The sequence below is a fragment of the Chiloscyllium plagiosum genome, chromosome 34 (assembly GCF_004010195.1).
Source record: "Chiloscyllium plagiosum isolate BGI_BamShark_2017 chromosome 34, ASM401019v2, whole genome shotgun sequence".
Lineage (NCBI taxonomy): Eukaryota > Metazoa > Chordata > Chondrichthyes > Orectolobiformes > Hemiscylliidae > Chiloscyllium > Chiloscyllium plagiosum.
In genome coordinates, this window is record NC_057743.1 from 38,196,295 (window position 1) to 38,212,290 (window position 15,996).

Genomic DNA, 15,996 nt, shown 5'->3' on the forward strand with positions numbered 1-15,996 from the left:
TTTGACCCATTTAGGAATGAGACACATTTCTTCGTGTTTAGCAATTGCAAGCTGTTTTGATACCTCAAGCTTCCAAACAAATGTAACTGTCAGTGAGCCAAGGCCAAACCTCAAATCTATTCATAACTTCCTTCCCCTTTGTCTAAAAGAGATTGTACACAGTTTCACTCTTTTTGACAATAAATCCTTTTTCAGACAGCATTTCTGAAAGGATGTACGAAAGAATCTCCAACATCTTGCATGTTATGTTGTTCATCATACCTCAGTGTATTGGTACAAGTGTAAAGTTTCTGTTGAATTTATTTTAAAATTATTTTGTAATCTGATTCTGTTTAATAGATTATTGTTCCCATCGCCTTTGGTTTCTGTTGACAATTTCAAGGATGTCCATAAACTCCTCTTCCTTATAGGTGAAAAGATACATAGACATGTCCACATACCCCTGACCTCTCCTCCTTGCCCCAGAAAATTAGGAAGAGCAGGCTTCTGCTCCAATGCAGCAAGGTGGGAAAGAAATGAGGTAAAATCAGGAAATACTGTTTGGGTGTTAACTGGGCTGAAACTTTTAAAAAGAATGAATGAGAGGCAGTCAACATACATTACAATTCTAAAGAGGTTGCAGAAGAGGAAGGGAACTGAGGTTACAGTAGCATTCAGTTCTTCATAGTTTGTTTATGTGCGTCTGTTTTATTGATGCTCACTGTGCTTGATTTGTTAAGCCTGGGTGTGGATTCAGAAAAGCAAACTAGCTGTACATGGGGTTGAAGCATGGAGTAGATACCTGAAGTACTGTGACACACACAGAAAATAGTTATTTCTGTATAGCTCCAAGATATAAAAGATACAACAAAAATGTGTGAAGATATCATTGAAGGTGGGAGGACAGACTGAGATGGTGATGAATGAAGCATGTGGGATCTTGGATTGTGTTGACGATGTATAACATCAAGGAAGTTATATTAAATACGTGTGAAACACTAGCTCAGCCTCAACTGGAGTACTGCATCCAGTTCTGAGCACACGGGGTCCCCGACTTACCAACATCCAACTTACAAATGCTCATACTTAACAAATGTGATCACATACAGGGATATAGTCTTAAAGCTCCAACAAAGAAATATTTCCTGTACTTACAACCAGCTGCTTTACAGTACTGTGTATCCTGCATTGTGTTCCAACTTGCACACAAAATAACTTGTGGACAGACTCCAGAATGGAATGCATTCACAGCTTGGGACTTCATGTACTGGCCTTTAAGAAGGGTGTAAGGGCATTGGAGGGAGGGCAGCAAAAGATCACATGAATGGTCTGAGGGACGGAGAACTTAAGTGGAGATGGATTGGAGAAACTGGTACTTTTTTTTTCCTGAAGAGGAAAAAGCGGAGAGGAGATTTGATGAAGATATTCAAAATCATGAGAGGTCTGGGTGGAGTACTGTGAAACATTGTTCCCTTTAGAAGGGTGGGGAACCAGAGGACACAGGTTTAAGGTGATTGGCAATTGATCCAAAAGCAACATTCAGAACAACGTTTTTACACAGTGAGTGGTTAGGGTCTGGAATGCACCACCCAAGAGGGTGGTGGAGCCAGGTCCAACCCTCAATATCAAAACGGAATTTGCTCATAATTTAAAAAGAAATTTAAAAACTGCCGGGATTCTGAGAAAAGGCACATTGTGACACAAGATACATTACTCTCGCAGAGAGCTAGTACAGAGTGGACAGGTCGAATGTTCTCCTTCTGTGATATACTCTTCTATGGTCATGTATTGCACCAGCTTCTATCTGCTTTTACAGAGAAGACAAAATCATTTCTAGATCCTAGAGCTAGCAGATGGGCACAATGGGTATCGGGTTCAATGGTTAAAGGGTATGACTAGTAAGGTGGAGTGGGGTTGGATTGGGGGGGTGGGGGGTTGCTGTGTTCCAGAATGGGAGGGAGAGGGTGGATTGACAGATCTTGGGGGAGGGGGAGGGGAGGTGGATTCATGTTGCGTGGAAGGGAGCAATCAAGTCAAGGAGGAGGGGGGATTGGTAGGGTCTCAGGGCGTAAAGATGCTGGGGAGCGTGTAGTTCAGGAGGTAGACCGCATTTTTAATCATCCATCTTTTCCTGGGTAACCATTAACAGAAGCTTTCCTTCCCCTCCTCTTGAATACACTAACACCAGCTGAATGATGTTTCCAGATCTCCTAAACCTGATCCAATCGTGATGCTTCCTGTGGTAACTCTGCACAAGATGCTGAGAGTCTGCTCATCCTGAAGAAGGGCTTAAGCCTGAAATGTCGATTCTTCTTCTCCTTTGATGCTGCCTGACCTGCTGCGCTTTTTCAGCAACACATTTTTAAGCTCTGATCCTAAGCATCTGCAGTCCTCACTTTCATCCACAGAAAGCCCACTCTGCCCTCAGCAAATATCCAGGTTAACTCCCAGTCACTCTGCGGCTGGAACTTTGTCCTGATCTGACCCTGAGCCATTGTGATCTGTGCAGCTTGATCCTCGCTTTTCCAGTACCTTAACCACAAAGATATCATTCATGAGATCAAAATACTTCACGAAGAGAAGATATTCCAGAAAAAAAATTCACACAATTCAAATTTTATTTGTGGGTGTGGGCATTTAGAGTCATAGAGTCAGAGTTGTACAGCACGAAAACAAACTCTTCGGTCCAATCTGTCCGTGCTGACCAGATATCTTAACCTAATCTAGTCCCATTTGCCAGCACTTGGCCCTTATCCCTCTAAACCCTTCCTATTCATTTACCCATCCAGATTCTTTTTAAATGTTGTAATTATACCAGCCTCCACCATTTCCTCTTGATGGAGGGTTTATGCCTGAAACGTTGACTCACCTACGTTGACTCACCTACGTTGACTCATTTACTCTTTGGATGCTGCCTGACTTGCTGTGCTTTTCCAATGCCACACTTCTCAACATTTCCCTTGGCAGCTCATTCCAGACACGCACTATCCTCTGTGTAAAAAAGTTGCCCCTTAGGTCCTTTTAAATCTTTCCCCTCTCACCCTAAACCTAAGCCCTCTACTTTTGGACTCCTCCAACCTGGGGAAAAAGACCTTGGCTGTTCATCCTCTCCATGCCCCTCATGATTTTATGAACCTCTATAAGGTCACACCTCAGTCTCCAACACTCCAGGGAAAATACCGCCAGCCTATTCAGCCTCACCCTGTAACTTAAAACCTCCAACCCTGGCAACATCCTTGTAAATCTTTTCTGAACCCCTTTAAGTTTCACAACATCCTTCCCGTGGCAGAGAGATCAGAATTGAATGCAGTATTCCAAAAGTGGCTAACCAATGACCTGTACAGCCGCAACATGACGTCCCAACTCCTGTACTCAATGCACTGACCAATAAAGGCAAGCATATCAAACACCTTCTTCATCATCCTGTCTACCTGCACTTACTGTCGACTGTGAACGCTTCTTGTGAAGGTGCGCTGTCTTTTTGAGCTGTTGGCAGTCACCACATTGCTTTTGATGCAGCTAAGTATCCAGTTAAACCATTTCAGAGGGCAGTTAAGTGTCAAACACATTGTCATACGTCTGGAGTTACATATAAGTTAGACTTGCTTAGGATTGCTGATCTCCTGCCTGAAGGACATTGATGAACCAAGATAGGTTTGTGGTCATCATTACGTTTATTACACATTTATTTAACTAACTGAATTAAAATTTCCCAACGATCAAGGTTAGGTTTGGACTGATGTTACCAGTCCTGTACCAAGTGACTGAACTCAACCAGTTCATGTGATATGTAATTTTTAATGGGCCCATCTGTGGAATACAATGTCAAAGGGTAATATACACCAAGAATTGCTGTGAATCACAGCGAGATTGATTAATTAAAAGTCAGCTCAAAAGATATTCTCCATCTATACTGGAAACATATCAGTGATTCCTGGGGAGGGGTTGGAAGATTAGATTAGATTTCCTACAGTATAGAAAGAGGCCCTAGGGCCCAACAAGTCCACACCTATCCTCTGCAGAGTAATCCACCCAGTCCCATTCCCCTTGACTAATGCACCTAACACTATGGGCAATTTAGCATGGCCAATTCACCTGACCTGCACATCTTTGGATTGTGGGAGGAAACCCACACAGACACAGGGAGAATGTGCAAACTCCTCACAGTCACCTGAGGCAGGGATCAAATCCGGGTCCCTGCTGCTGTGAGGCAGCACTACTAACCACTGAGCCACCATGCCACCTGGTGGGCACTTACTTGGTATGAGGCTGACATTTCAGTCTTTGTGTGATATTCCGAAAGCTTCCTGGAGGACAAGGCTGGCACATCTCCTTCTGGTGGTGTTGCTTATCTTTAAAGAAAGGACAGAATCAAAACTTAATCACGAAACTCCAGAATTTTACTAAAATATATGCACCTCGCGCATTCCGTCCACTCACAGGGCAATGTCACATGAACTAGTTGCACAATATCAATTGCTCAGTTTTATATATGGCATGGAAATGATGGAGAATATGTTTGGATCACGAAGGTCTGTGTGAAGCATTGCAACAAAAAAGGCAAAACCTAAAGAGAGGGAGAAAACAACAAGATAGAGAAGGAGGCTAGATAACTTTATGTTAATCTGGGAGTATAAGAAATGGGTGTGCAAAACTGGAACTTTCATTCTAGAAGGAGAAAGTCCACAAAATAAAGAACTGGTTAAGCTGGTTAAACAGGTTAAGAACTCTTGGATTTGAATGGCTTCCTGCTAAAGTTCCAATTACCATCCACTGTCTGGTCACCAACTGGCAATGATAAACCTATTAACCTTCCATAGAACTACAGCAACAAACCATTGTTATTAAACAGTATAAAGACTAGAATGAGGTAAACAATACCTAAGGGAAGATTTTTCCCATCTCCGCATACTTCGCAGTAATAACCGAGGGGACATTCGCAATTCTTATCATTTTTAGTGATGCAGGAAACATTTCCTGTGTCAAGAAAAGTTTTAAAAAGGATTAACAAACAACACTGAATCTTGCATTAGTCCATATTCTTCTTTTGTAGCCACTCACAGTAGTTTTTAGGAAAGATTCGCACTTATCTGGCATCCCAATGTATTTTACAGTGAAATATTTTTGAAGTTTAATCATCGATTTCGTGTGGGAAATATTGCAGTATAGAATCATAGAATTTCTACAGTGTGATAGCAGGCCATTTAGCCCATCAAATCCACACTGACCCTCCCAAGAGCATCCCACACAAATCCAGCCTCCTACCCTATCCCTGTAACCCTATGGGGCAATTTAGCATTCCTAATCCACCTAACGTGCACATCTCTGAATTATGGGGGGGAACCGAAGCACCCAGAGGCAGACACGGGGAGAACGTGCAAACTCCACACAGACAGTCATCCAAGGAAGGAATTGAACCCCGGGTCCCGGCACTGCGAGGCAGCAGTGCCAACCATTGAGTCACCAGGCCTCCCCATTGGCAAGCATCAAGCATTTGCAAACCACAATGACCTAAACAGCCAGGTAATCTGTTCTAGTTGCCGTTTAAGGGATGGAGCTCTGGGAGATTTCTCTTTCCCTGTCTCAGGTATGGGATCTGTTATAAGGTGGACACAGACTCAGCTTGCCACCTCATAGGAAAGGTGGCACCTCCAACATTACAGCACTCCCTTAGTACTACACAGGAGTGTCAGCCTAGATTATGTCCCCAGGTCTATGGAGTTGACTCAGGTCAGAGTCAGAGTCAGTCCACAAGTGGAGTGCAATGTATGATGTAAATTCCTTGAAGGTGCTTTTATCAATCTAACTACAAACAAAGCCAAATTAAAGGCTTTCCTTTCTGTTCAATATTTCATATCACGAAAGTGACTCTTAAATTTATTTTTTACAAATAAAAAACACAGAAATAAAAAAAAGTAGCAATCCCACAGCAAAAACTTCAATAATTTTTCCCATCTCATCCTGCTTAACCTGTCCAAATGAGCAAAGTGAATATAGGAATGATAGAGTACACAAAAATCTAACCAATTTAAAGTTAAAATCTGATCCACAAAAACTGTATGTTTGATGCTTACCTTCTCCTGTTGATAGTGATTCATCGCAGGAGTTGTCAGCTGTGCTGTTACCTTTAGTGTGAAGGATTTTTCCCAAGTCTGTACAACTGAGTAACATATTTGACAGTTAGCTAATTCTTACAAGATACTGAAATATTTGTAGTCTTTCCTTATGCAAAGGTATCCATCTTAATATGTGAGCTATATTTTGTATCAATCCTAGGCTTTTAGCTCTAGTGGAATAATAGAGATCGACTAACAATTCAAAGAGTAATTTATCCCCAAATTCCTGCCATATCTCTGCCTTTTGGATCATGACGTCAGGGAGAACTGCAAAGACCAATGAAGGCTGTCCGGCTGAACACTGGAACTGCAGGGGATCTTTCAAGTCAGGTTTGCTATTGAATTAGACCATGATTTGACTGTACCTTACCTCTGCATTGTTCCCTCTGGGTGAAGAATTAGCTCTTGGTCCTACAGTACTCTTAAGTTTAAGGTGATGCCCCTTTCCACTTGGTCCTTCCTCCTGCTGAACTAGTTGCTGTCTAATTATCCCACCCCTTTATCATTTGAACCATTCCAACTAGATCAATCCTTACATCTTTGAAATTCAAGGGAGTAACAACTTAATCTGTATAGCCTGTCCTTATCATTCAACCTTTATGTCCATGTTGACTCTGGTTAATCTATGCCGTATCCTCTGTAAAGCAAAAATATCCTTCCTGGAGGGCAGTGCCCATCTGAACACTTCAGACTGAATCCAGCTAGAGTGTTATTTAACTACAACATACTATCCAGTACTTAGTCTTCAAACCCACTTTAAATAATGGCCTGTGCTCTGTTAGCCTTTTTAATGGTTTTTTGTTTGTTCCTGTCCACTGATGCTTCGAGATTCTTGTTTACAGAAACTTGACCTCAGTTATGTTTCTTAGGTCTATATTGAATAAACTGTGGAGTAAGGTGTTAGTGTAAATCAGTCAGTGAGGTACGGAGTAGTAGACCATTCGGCCCCTCGAGCCTGCTGTGCCATTCAGTGGGATCAAGACTGAGTCGACAGTGTGGCGCTGGAAAAGCACAGCAGGTCAGGCATTATCTGAGGAGCAGGAGAATCGACATTTCGAGCATAAGCTCTTCATAGGGATCCTTTTCTGCTAAAGGGCTTATGCTCGAAATGTTGATTCTCCTGCTCCACAGATACTGCCTGACCTGCTGTGTTTTTCCAGCGCAACACTCTCAACTCTGATCTCCAGCATCTGAGTCCCCACTTTCTCCTAGAGGATCAAGGCTGAGCTATTCCTCCACATTCCTACCAACAATCATCCAGTATTAATCCACCTCTGCCTTACAAATATTCAAAGACTCTGTTTCTCTGCCTTCTGATAGAGACTCACAACTTTTCATGAGGAAACGTTTTGTCTAATCTCTGACTTAAATGGCTGAGCTCTTGTTTCAGACTTTCCCATGAGAGAAAATATCATTTCCAGACCCTGTCAAGACCTCTCAGGGCCTGACATGTGTCAATCCAGTCACCGCTTTTCCCTCTACACTCCAGCTGATATAAGCCGAAATGTCCAAGCTCTCCTCACAAGACAATCTGCTGCCTCCTGATGATATTAGTGTGACATAAATAGGACAGTCTGAACTGGAGACAAGCACCACTCCGGACCCGAAGAGACCTGATTCCAACCAAGAGTGTAGTCACGAATGCAGTGTGAATAAAGAGATGGAGTTACTTTACCATATTATACAACTAGATTACTGACAGATAAAAAAGACAAAGTCCACAAGAAAGCATTGAGAAACCAAGCTAGAAATAAAAGACAGCTGACCAGAACAGTCAACATTCTTTCATTGTCACTGCACCCTAAACTGTCAATGTTTTTTGCCACAGATTTAGAACGTAGAACATAGAGCATTCCAGCGCAGTACAGGCCCTTCAGTCCTCAATGTTGAGCCAACCTGTGGAATCAATCTGAAGCCCATCTATTCTACACTATTCCATTTGCATCCATATGTTTATCCAGTAACCATTTAAATGCTCTTAAAGTTGGTAAGTCTCCTACTGTTGGAGGCAGTGCGTTCCACACCCCTGCTACTCTCTATGAGTAAAGAAACTACCTCTGACATCTATCCTATATGTGTCACCCCTCAATTTAAAGCTATGTCCCCTTGTGCTAGCCATCACCATCTGAGGAAAAAGGCTCTCAATGTCCACCCGATCTAACCCTCTGATTATCTTATATGTCTCAATTAAGTCACCTCTCAGCCTTCTTCTCTCTAACGAAAACAGCCTCAAGTCCCTCAGCCTTTCCTCATGAGACCTTCCCTCCATACCAGGTAAGATCCTAGTATATCTCCTCTGAACTCTTTCCAAAACTTCCACATCCTTCCTATAATGCGGTGACCAGAACTGTACGCAATACTCCAAGTGCGGCCGCAGCAGACCTTTGTACAGCTGCAGCATGACCTCGTGGCTCTGAAACTCAATCCCTTGACCAATAAAAGCTAACACACTGTATGCCTTCTTAACAACCTGGTTGCAACTTTCATTTATCTATTCACTTTACCTACCAATTCCTCTTTGTAACTTTCTGCACCCACCTACACTATTTAGCACCTTGCCTCAGCACACCTTCACATATAACTCATTTATGAGGCTCAAGGATCAATTTATATCAACGCTCAGATCTCCAGGTCAGAGCATGTACAACTCACGCTCTGGCAAGTCTAAACCCACACTAATTTCAATCTCAATGGTTCCCAAGAGTTAATCAGGTGCACTGAGTATCAACAATGTTCACAGCCAGTCATGTTTTATAGAGATGTTGATGAGAAAGCCTACACATTGAAAATATTTTTCATTAACTGTCAATAAAATAAAACATTGAGTCTAACACAATGACTTACTTGGTGTGAGGCTGACATTTCAGTTTTGGCGTGGTATTCAGAAATGTTCCTGGAGGACAAGGTTGGCATGCCTGTTTGTAATAATCTTCTTTATCTAAACAGCATTCAATGATAAACAAGTATTGTTGAACAAGAATAACTTGTTGACAACCCTTCTTGCCATCTACCCTCATCTCACAGCTCTGCTCTCCGCTTTGCTGTGTCCATTCTGATGCTTCCCCTGCCCTCCTCACCCCCTCCGCTCCACTTCAGCGTGGGTCAATGCAGAGACCATGCACCCTGTCCTCTCAACCGCATCAAAGCATCTCCAACCTCCCAGCATAGGAGACGAGAACAAGACTCCAGCCTTTCCTGGCTGTGTCCAAATACCAATTTGTAGTCATAGAGTCACAGGAATGTACAGAACGGAAACAGACCCTTCGGTCCAACTCGTCCATGTGGACCAGATACCCTAACCCAATCTAGTCCCATTTGCCAGCACTTGGCCCATATCCCTCTCAACCTTTCCTATTCATAAACCCATCCAGATGTCTTTTAAATGCTGTAATTGTACCAGCCTCCACCACTTCCTCTGGCAGCTCATTCCATACACGCACCACCCTGTAGTGAATGATATTTCCCAATGCCTAAAGAGCAGTCAGACTTTGAGAGGGAATGTGTGTTTGTCTCTCTGATCAAAGAAGAGTTGGACTTGATTGTGTAGTATCCTTTGGAATTACAGCATTCCATCCTTTTGCAAAGCAACGTGTCACATGTATTCTTCAAGAACCTGCCTTCCACATTAACCATTGATTGGCCATAATCATTGGGCTGAAGCCTTTCCTTCTTTTTGGCGAACTGTCAGTTTTGTCGAGTTTCATTAAGGGTTTCTCTCTAGGAGGCCTAGCAAGATTTTTCACTGGATTGTACCAGAATTCTCCTCATTAACTGCAAACTCCATCCATTTGCCACTGCCCTCACCCCACCACCGCTGATTCTATTCTGTTCCACCATGCACCATACCGAGAATAATTTGGCGCTGTTGGGTATCCTGGAATGGACCAGATACTGCCGCCATCTTTAAAATCCCATTGTGCACCCAGACAATCGCGGTCAATCTTAAGGTACCCTGCATTGATGTGGCAGACAGGGGGAGATGTGGGCAGGGAGCTGGAAGCCTGGTGGGTAGGACTTCCTCTTCCCCCAGGGCCCACAGAGAAGGCCATGACACCACGCCCTGCCCAGCCTGGTCTGAGCTTAACCACCTGGGTTAAAGCAGTCACAGCATCTGGCAGTGTGCCCAGAGCTGTAGGAAGAAGGTTAACAACCTTCCCCACTCTTCCGATACTTTACCCTCACACTCTCTCACTGTCACTGCACCCACTTCCCACCCAGGCTCATGGTCTCCTGCTCTCACTATCGCCTGCAATATCATCCACCCCCACCCTTGGTCTCGCACACCCACCACTAACTCTGTGCTGCCCACTCACTCGCTCAGGACACCTCCCCACCTACACCAAGCAGCAACAAGCAATAACTCCCCTTAACAGGCAACACACCATTTCCTCATGAGAATCGTGCCTTGATGGTGGGAAACACTAGAAGATGCAGTGAGATGTTTTGGCATCTAGAAAGTCTACTCAGGACTGCAATTCTGACACATTTCTCAACTCAGCCCATTTCGGTCAGGCCACTATAAGGTTCAACGCAGGATTTCTATTATAAGAGCACTCTCTATAGAAACTGATTTTATCATCACATTAGAGTTTGCAAAACAAAACTGATAAGATCATTACTTTGATGACCAATATAGACTGCAAAATTGTACACTTCAAGTCGCACTTGTTTGACATTCTAGTCAACACCCTCAATTAAGACATTTTCACAAAAAGGCTTTTTTATTCATTTGTGGGGTGTGGGTGTCGCTGGCTGGGCCAGCATTTGTCACCTATCTTTAGTTATCCTGGAGAAGGTGGTGGTGAGGTGCCTTCTTGTGCAGTCTATTCTGTGTAGGTGGACCCACAATGCTGTACAAGGGGGAATTCCAGGGTTTTGATCTCGTAACACGGATGGAGCGATAATATATTTCCATGTCAGGATGGTGAGTGGTTTGAAGGGGGTCTGCCATGTATCTGCTGCCCTTGTCCTTGGAAAGTGCTGTCCAAGGAGCCTTGTTGAATTTTTGCAGTGTAGATGATACACAGACCTGCTACTGAGCATCAGTGGTGGAGGGAGTGGATGTTTTGTGGATGTGGTGCAAATCAAACAGCAGCTTTGTTCTGGATGATGTCAAGCTTCTTGAGTGTTGTTGGAGCTGCCCCCATCCAGGCAAGTGGGGAGTATTCCATCACACTCCTGCCTTGTGCCTTGCAGATGGTGGACAGTCTTTGGGGAGTCAAGAGGTGAGTTACTACTCGCAGTATTCCTAGCCTCTGACTAGGCTGTTGGACTATAACCTGGTGTTGTGTGATTTTTAACTCTGTACACCCCAGTCCAACACCGGCATCTCCAAATCATGGTTCTTGTAGCCACTGTGTTTATATGGCTAGTCCAGTTCAGTTTCTGCGCAACATAAATTCTATAGGTAGCCCAGATACATGAGCTCCTGGTAGCAGAGCTACAATCAGGACAGGAGCAGAAGGAGCATTCAAGATGTGGGACCATACCTGATAGCATTGGCTTCTTATCACCACACTCCTTACAATGTTCACATTTGGCTGGGTCATCAGTAACACAGTAATAATGGAAATCACATTCACATTTGCGGTTTGTTGTAGGAGTGCACTGAACAGTCTCAATACTGTTACCTGTGAAGACAAGGTAAAATAGTGTTTGCAGGAGCAGCAATTAACACTGGATACAAGTTTAACATCTAACTGTTGCCTGAAACACCAGTTTTCAGGAGTCAAAGCTGCAAATGCCTTGGGGAGGCTGTCGTGAGTTAGGAACACAGAAAATATGAACAAGAGTAGACTTTTCCCCCAATGAGATCATTTCACCATTTAACATTGTCATGGTTGATCAGTAATCTCAATGCCATACTTCCACTGTCTCCCCATATCCTGTGACACCTGTGAATGATTGATAGGACCATTAGAAGCATTGAATCCATACTGCGTGGAAGTAGGCCTTTCGGCCCATTGAGTCCACATCAACCCTCTGAAGAGCATCCCATCCAGACCCACCCCATCCCCCTAACCCTGCATTTCCCATGGTCAATCCACCTAACGTGCACATCTTCGGACTGTGTGAGGAAACTGGAGCACCCAGAGGAAACCCACGGAGACATAGGGAGACTGTGCAAACTTCACATCATCAGTTGCCCAAGGCTGGAATCAAACCTGGTGTTGTGAGGCGACAGTGCTAACCACTGACTACCATGCTGCCCATTAGCAACTGCAGCCTTTCCAACCCAACATTGCCCCTAATTAGATCATGATTGATTTGCACTTCTTCTCTATTTTCATATCTTTTCTGTAAATCCATTCATAAGATGTTATTTTGGTAATTCTAACATTGAGGAGGTCCTCTATTTATGGTTGCCAGCCATAGATTGCACCTTTCCTTCACTGATCTCCTCATGATTTCTGTTTTCTCAGGAGAAATTCATGATCAATGGTGGGTGTTGGGTGGGGGGAACACCTCAATGACTGATTTGAAATGATAAGAGGAAAAATGCAGCACGGCAGCACACCAAACCTTCTTCAACAACACCTTCTAAACCTAGGAACTCTATTATCTAGACACATGGGAACACCTCCACCTGGAGGTTCCCCTCCCAAAACACCAAGATACTCCTAGTTTCCAAGAAACAGTCTAATTCACTTGTAAAAGAATTTGCTTTAACTTTGCTTGAATCAACATAGTGCAGGTATTGGTCTTCTGTACTGGCATGGCTTAACTGTGGGAGAGTTTAGCGCATTAGTATCTGAATTATGGATTCCTTCAGGAAATGCAACATAGATGTCAACACATGGGAGAGCCTCATTCAGCAGGAACCAATTTGGAGGAAGCTCCTGTACGGAGACAGACAATTCTTTGAGAATGCACAGCAGCATGAGAAAGTACAGAAAAGGAACCAGAGACAGGAATGCCAGTGATCTGGAAGCCAAGGAACAATTCCACCTCCCAGAAAAACCTGCCACATGTGCAGATGGAGATGTGCCTCACGAGGACCCACAGAACCCAGGACAGTGACACGGAATTTCCCTTGTGGACAATCAGACTTGTTTGTGAGTGATTGCCAACAACGAGTATTTGAATGGACTATCTGCAACTGGAAGTGGATGAAAAGCCGAAGGATTGTTAAAAGATTTAAGGACGTTTACCTGTACAAGGCCCGTAACACTTGCGACATTCTTTGAGAGAATTCTCTTTCTCAGTGTATGTTCCTTCCTCACAGGGAGCACATTGTGTCTGGTCATTGCTTGAATATGATGACGATGAAACCTTGTATGTACCTTTCATCAGTGGAAGAAGTAAATATTTTATTACTATGTGTAACCAATGTGCAGTGAAATACCTGAAATACTTTGCCCAATCTTTAGGCGCACTGATGACAATCAGTTTACAATGAGGTGCTCTAAAACACTGGTTCATCCAATCTCAGTTTGTGTTGCACTGGGAATGATTTGGTTAGATTTGCCTCCACTGGTGCAGCCCTGGGTGGAGATGTTCCTGTGGGTCAGGCTGCCTGGAGGTTTCAGGGACTTGTGGTTGTACCCAGGACTTCCCTTTAGGCTGCCCTGTCGCCAACCCCTGTACAATATCAAGCTCACCATCACTTTGGAGTCCTCACCCTTTTATTTACAGCTGTGTTTGTGACCAATATTCCCCCACCGCATGCTGCATCCTCAGCACATTCAGGGAGCAATGTGTTTAAACCCACAACCACAGGAAAGGGCTGGGTACAATAAATGATTATCAATCAGGTCATCAGGGCCAGAGAATTAGAAGTACATTTGGCTCGAATGGCTCTAAGGAGAAAGTCTAATGTAAAAGTCACTGGAGGAGAAAGTGAGGTCTGCAGATGCTGGAGATCAAAGTTGAAACTCCTGTGCCCGAAACGTCGAATCTCCTGTTCCCTGGATGCTGCCTGACCTGCTGTGCTGTTCCAGCAATAAAGTAAAAGTCACTGGACCAAGTTTACTGCCAAAACAATTTACATCAAAATTCTCCCTCAAATTATTTACAATCTGACCATGCAGAACAGCAAGTCATGGTGGCCATACTTAATGGAAACACCATAGCTCTTGCATTGGGAACACACTCCATCGATTCAACTCTCTAACAGTCATAATACAAGTCTCAGTATTAGAGTTCTCTAGTGTAGGCTGTTCCATCCTTACAGTCTTAGCATTATGCGACTGCTAATGTCAGCGTAACATGATCACACCACTAACATAGACAGTTTCATGATGGTTATTTTAATCAAACTATCTGGTAAGGCACAATGTATTTCTGTGACAGTGGGATTTGAACCCAGACCTTCTAGCTTAAAGGTATTGGCACTACCACAGTGCTACAAGATCCCTTTCAGTTTTGTTAAATGCAACATGAATGGTCAAGATTTTGGAAGCAAACCTTTCTGCTTGAGTTATGCTGGGATATTTCTTCACTTCTGCTGCAATGGTTAACTATGTTAACTCCGTGTAGTGGGACTTGAATTTACAACCTTCTAACCAAACTGGCACTGATAAAATAGTAAGACTAGAGAAACATATTTTCCATATTGCTCATCTCCAACATTCTTAAAGGAGGAAACAAATCAATTGTGCTAGCACACAAAATAAAAACAACGTGGTGATGATTCAAGGAGAGATTAAATTAGATTACTTACAGTATGGAAACAGGCCCTTCAGCCCCACACCGACCGTCGGAAGAGCAACTCACCCATACCCCTACACCTAACACTATGGGCAATTTAGCCTGGCCAATTCACCTAACCCGCACATTTTTGGACTGTGGGAGGAAACCAGAGCAAACCCACACAGACACAGGGAGAACGTGCAAACTCCACACAAACAGTTGCATGAGGCAGGAATTGAATCAGGTCTCTGGCGCTGTAAGGCAGCAGTGCTAACCACTGTGCCATCATGCCACCCGCTGAAGACCCGCTGGTACAAGTTTAGTTATAGTTGAGCACTGAAAATTAAACCCACATTACATAAGACACTGTGGTGCACTATGGTGTTTAGTTTATTGTGAAAATAGCCAAATTAGTTTATTTCTATCTGAAAATGTGTTGCTGGAAAAGCACAGCAGGTCAGGCAGCATCCAAGGAACAGGAGAATCAACGTTTCGGGCATGAGCCCTTCTTCAGGAATGAAGAATTCCTGAATTCCTGAAGAAGGGCTCATGTCCGAAACGTCGATTCTCCTGTTCCTTGGATGCTGCCTGACCTGCTGTGCTTTTCCAGCAACACATTTTCAGCTCTGATCTCCAGCATCTGCAGTCCTCACTTTCTCCTCCTAGTTTATTTATATGCCTACTCAAATTAATCAGAGTTTGGACAAGTTAAGTTAAGACTGGAACTACCTAGAATGGGGAAGGCCATTCAGCACAAATGTTCCATGCTTGCATTATGTTCCTAAGCCTATCCTGCCTGTGGTAAATTAAATGAACACAAACCCAGAATGAGGGGAGATCAGATTGAGGTATTCAAGATGATAAAATATTTGGATAAAGTAGGTGTGGAGGGGATGCTTCCTCTTGTGAGGTATTCTAGGACAAGAGGTCATAGTCTTAGGATAAGGGGGTAGCAAATTTAAAATAGAGTTGAGGAGAAACTACTTCTCCCAAAGGGTTGTGAATTTGTGGAATTTGCTACGCCAAAGTGCAATGGAGGCCATGACAGTGAGTAAATTTAAGAAGGTGTTAGACAGATTTTTAATTGGTAATGGGTTGAAGGGTTATGGGGTGAAGGCAGGGAAATGAAGGTGAGGAGCATATCAGCCATGATCGAATGACAGAGCAGACCCGATGGGCTGAATGGCCAAATTCTGCTCCTGTGTCTTATGAACTTATATCGTGAGAGTTAATGACCATTCAATAACTGGTGTCCTTAAAAAGAAAATAA

At 43.5% G+C, this 15,996-nt stretch overlaps 1 protein-coding gene across 2 annotated transcripts in view; it reads right to left on the reverse strand.

Annotated features, from left to right (window-relative positions):
- LOC122540443 overlaps window positions 1–15,996 on the reverse strand; it is a 52,362-nt gene that overhangs the window by 14,875 nt on the left and 21,491 nt on the right. For both annotated transcript variants that reach the window (XM_043676237.1, XM_043676236.1), the window contains exons 3-8: window positions 13,247–13,378; window positions 11,585–11,725; window positions 8,940–9,033; window positions 6,054–6,139; window positions 4,861–4,956; window positions 4,238–4,331 (exon numbers count right to left, since the gene is read on the reverse strand). In XM_043676237.1, coding sequence (XP_043532172.1) covers window positions 4,238–4,331; window positions 4,861–4,956; window positions 6,054–6,139; window positions 8,940–9,033; window positions 11,585–11,725; window positions 13,247–13,378 — 643 coding nt within the window. The remainder of the gene's footprint in view (window positions 1–4,237; window positions 4,332–4,860; window positions 4,957–6,053; window positions 6,140–8,939; window positions 9,034–11,584; window positions 11,726–13,246; window positions 13,379–15,996) is intronic.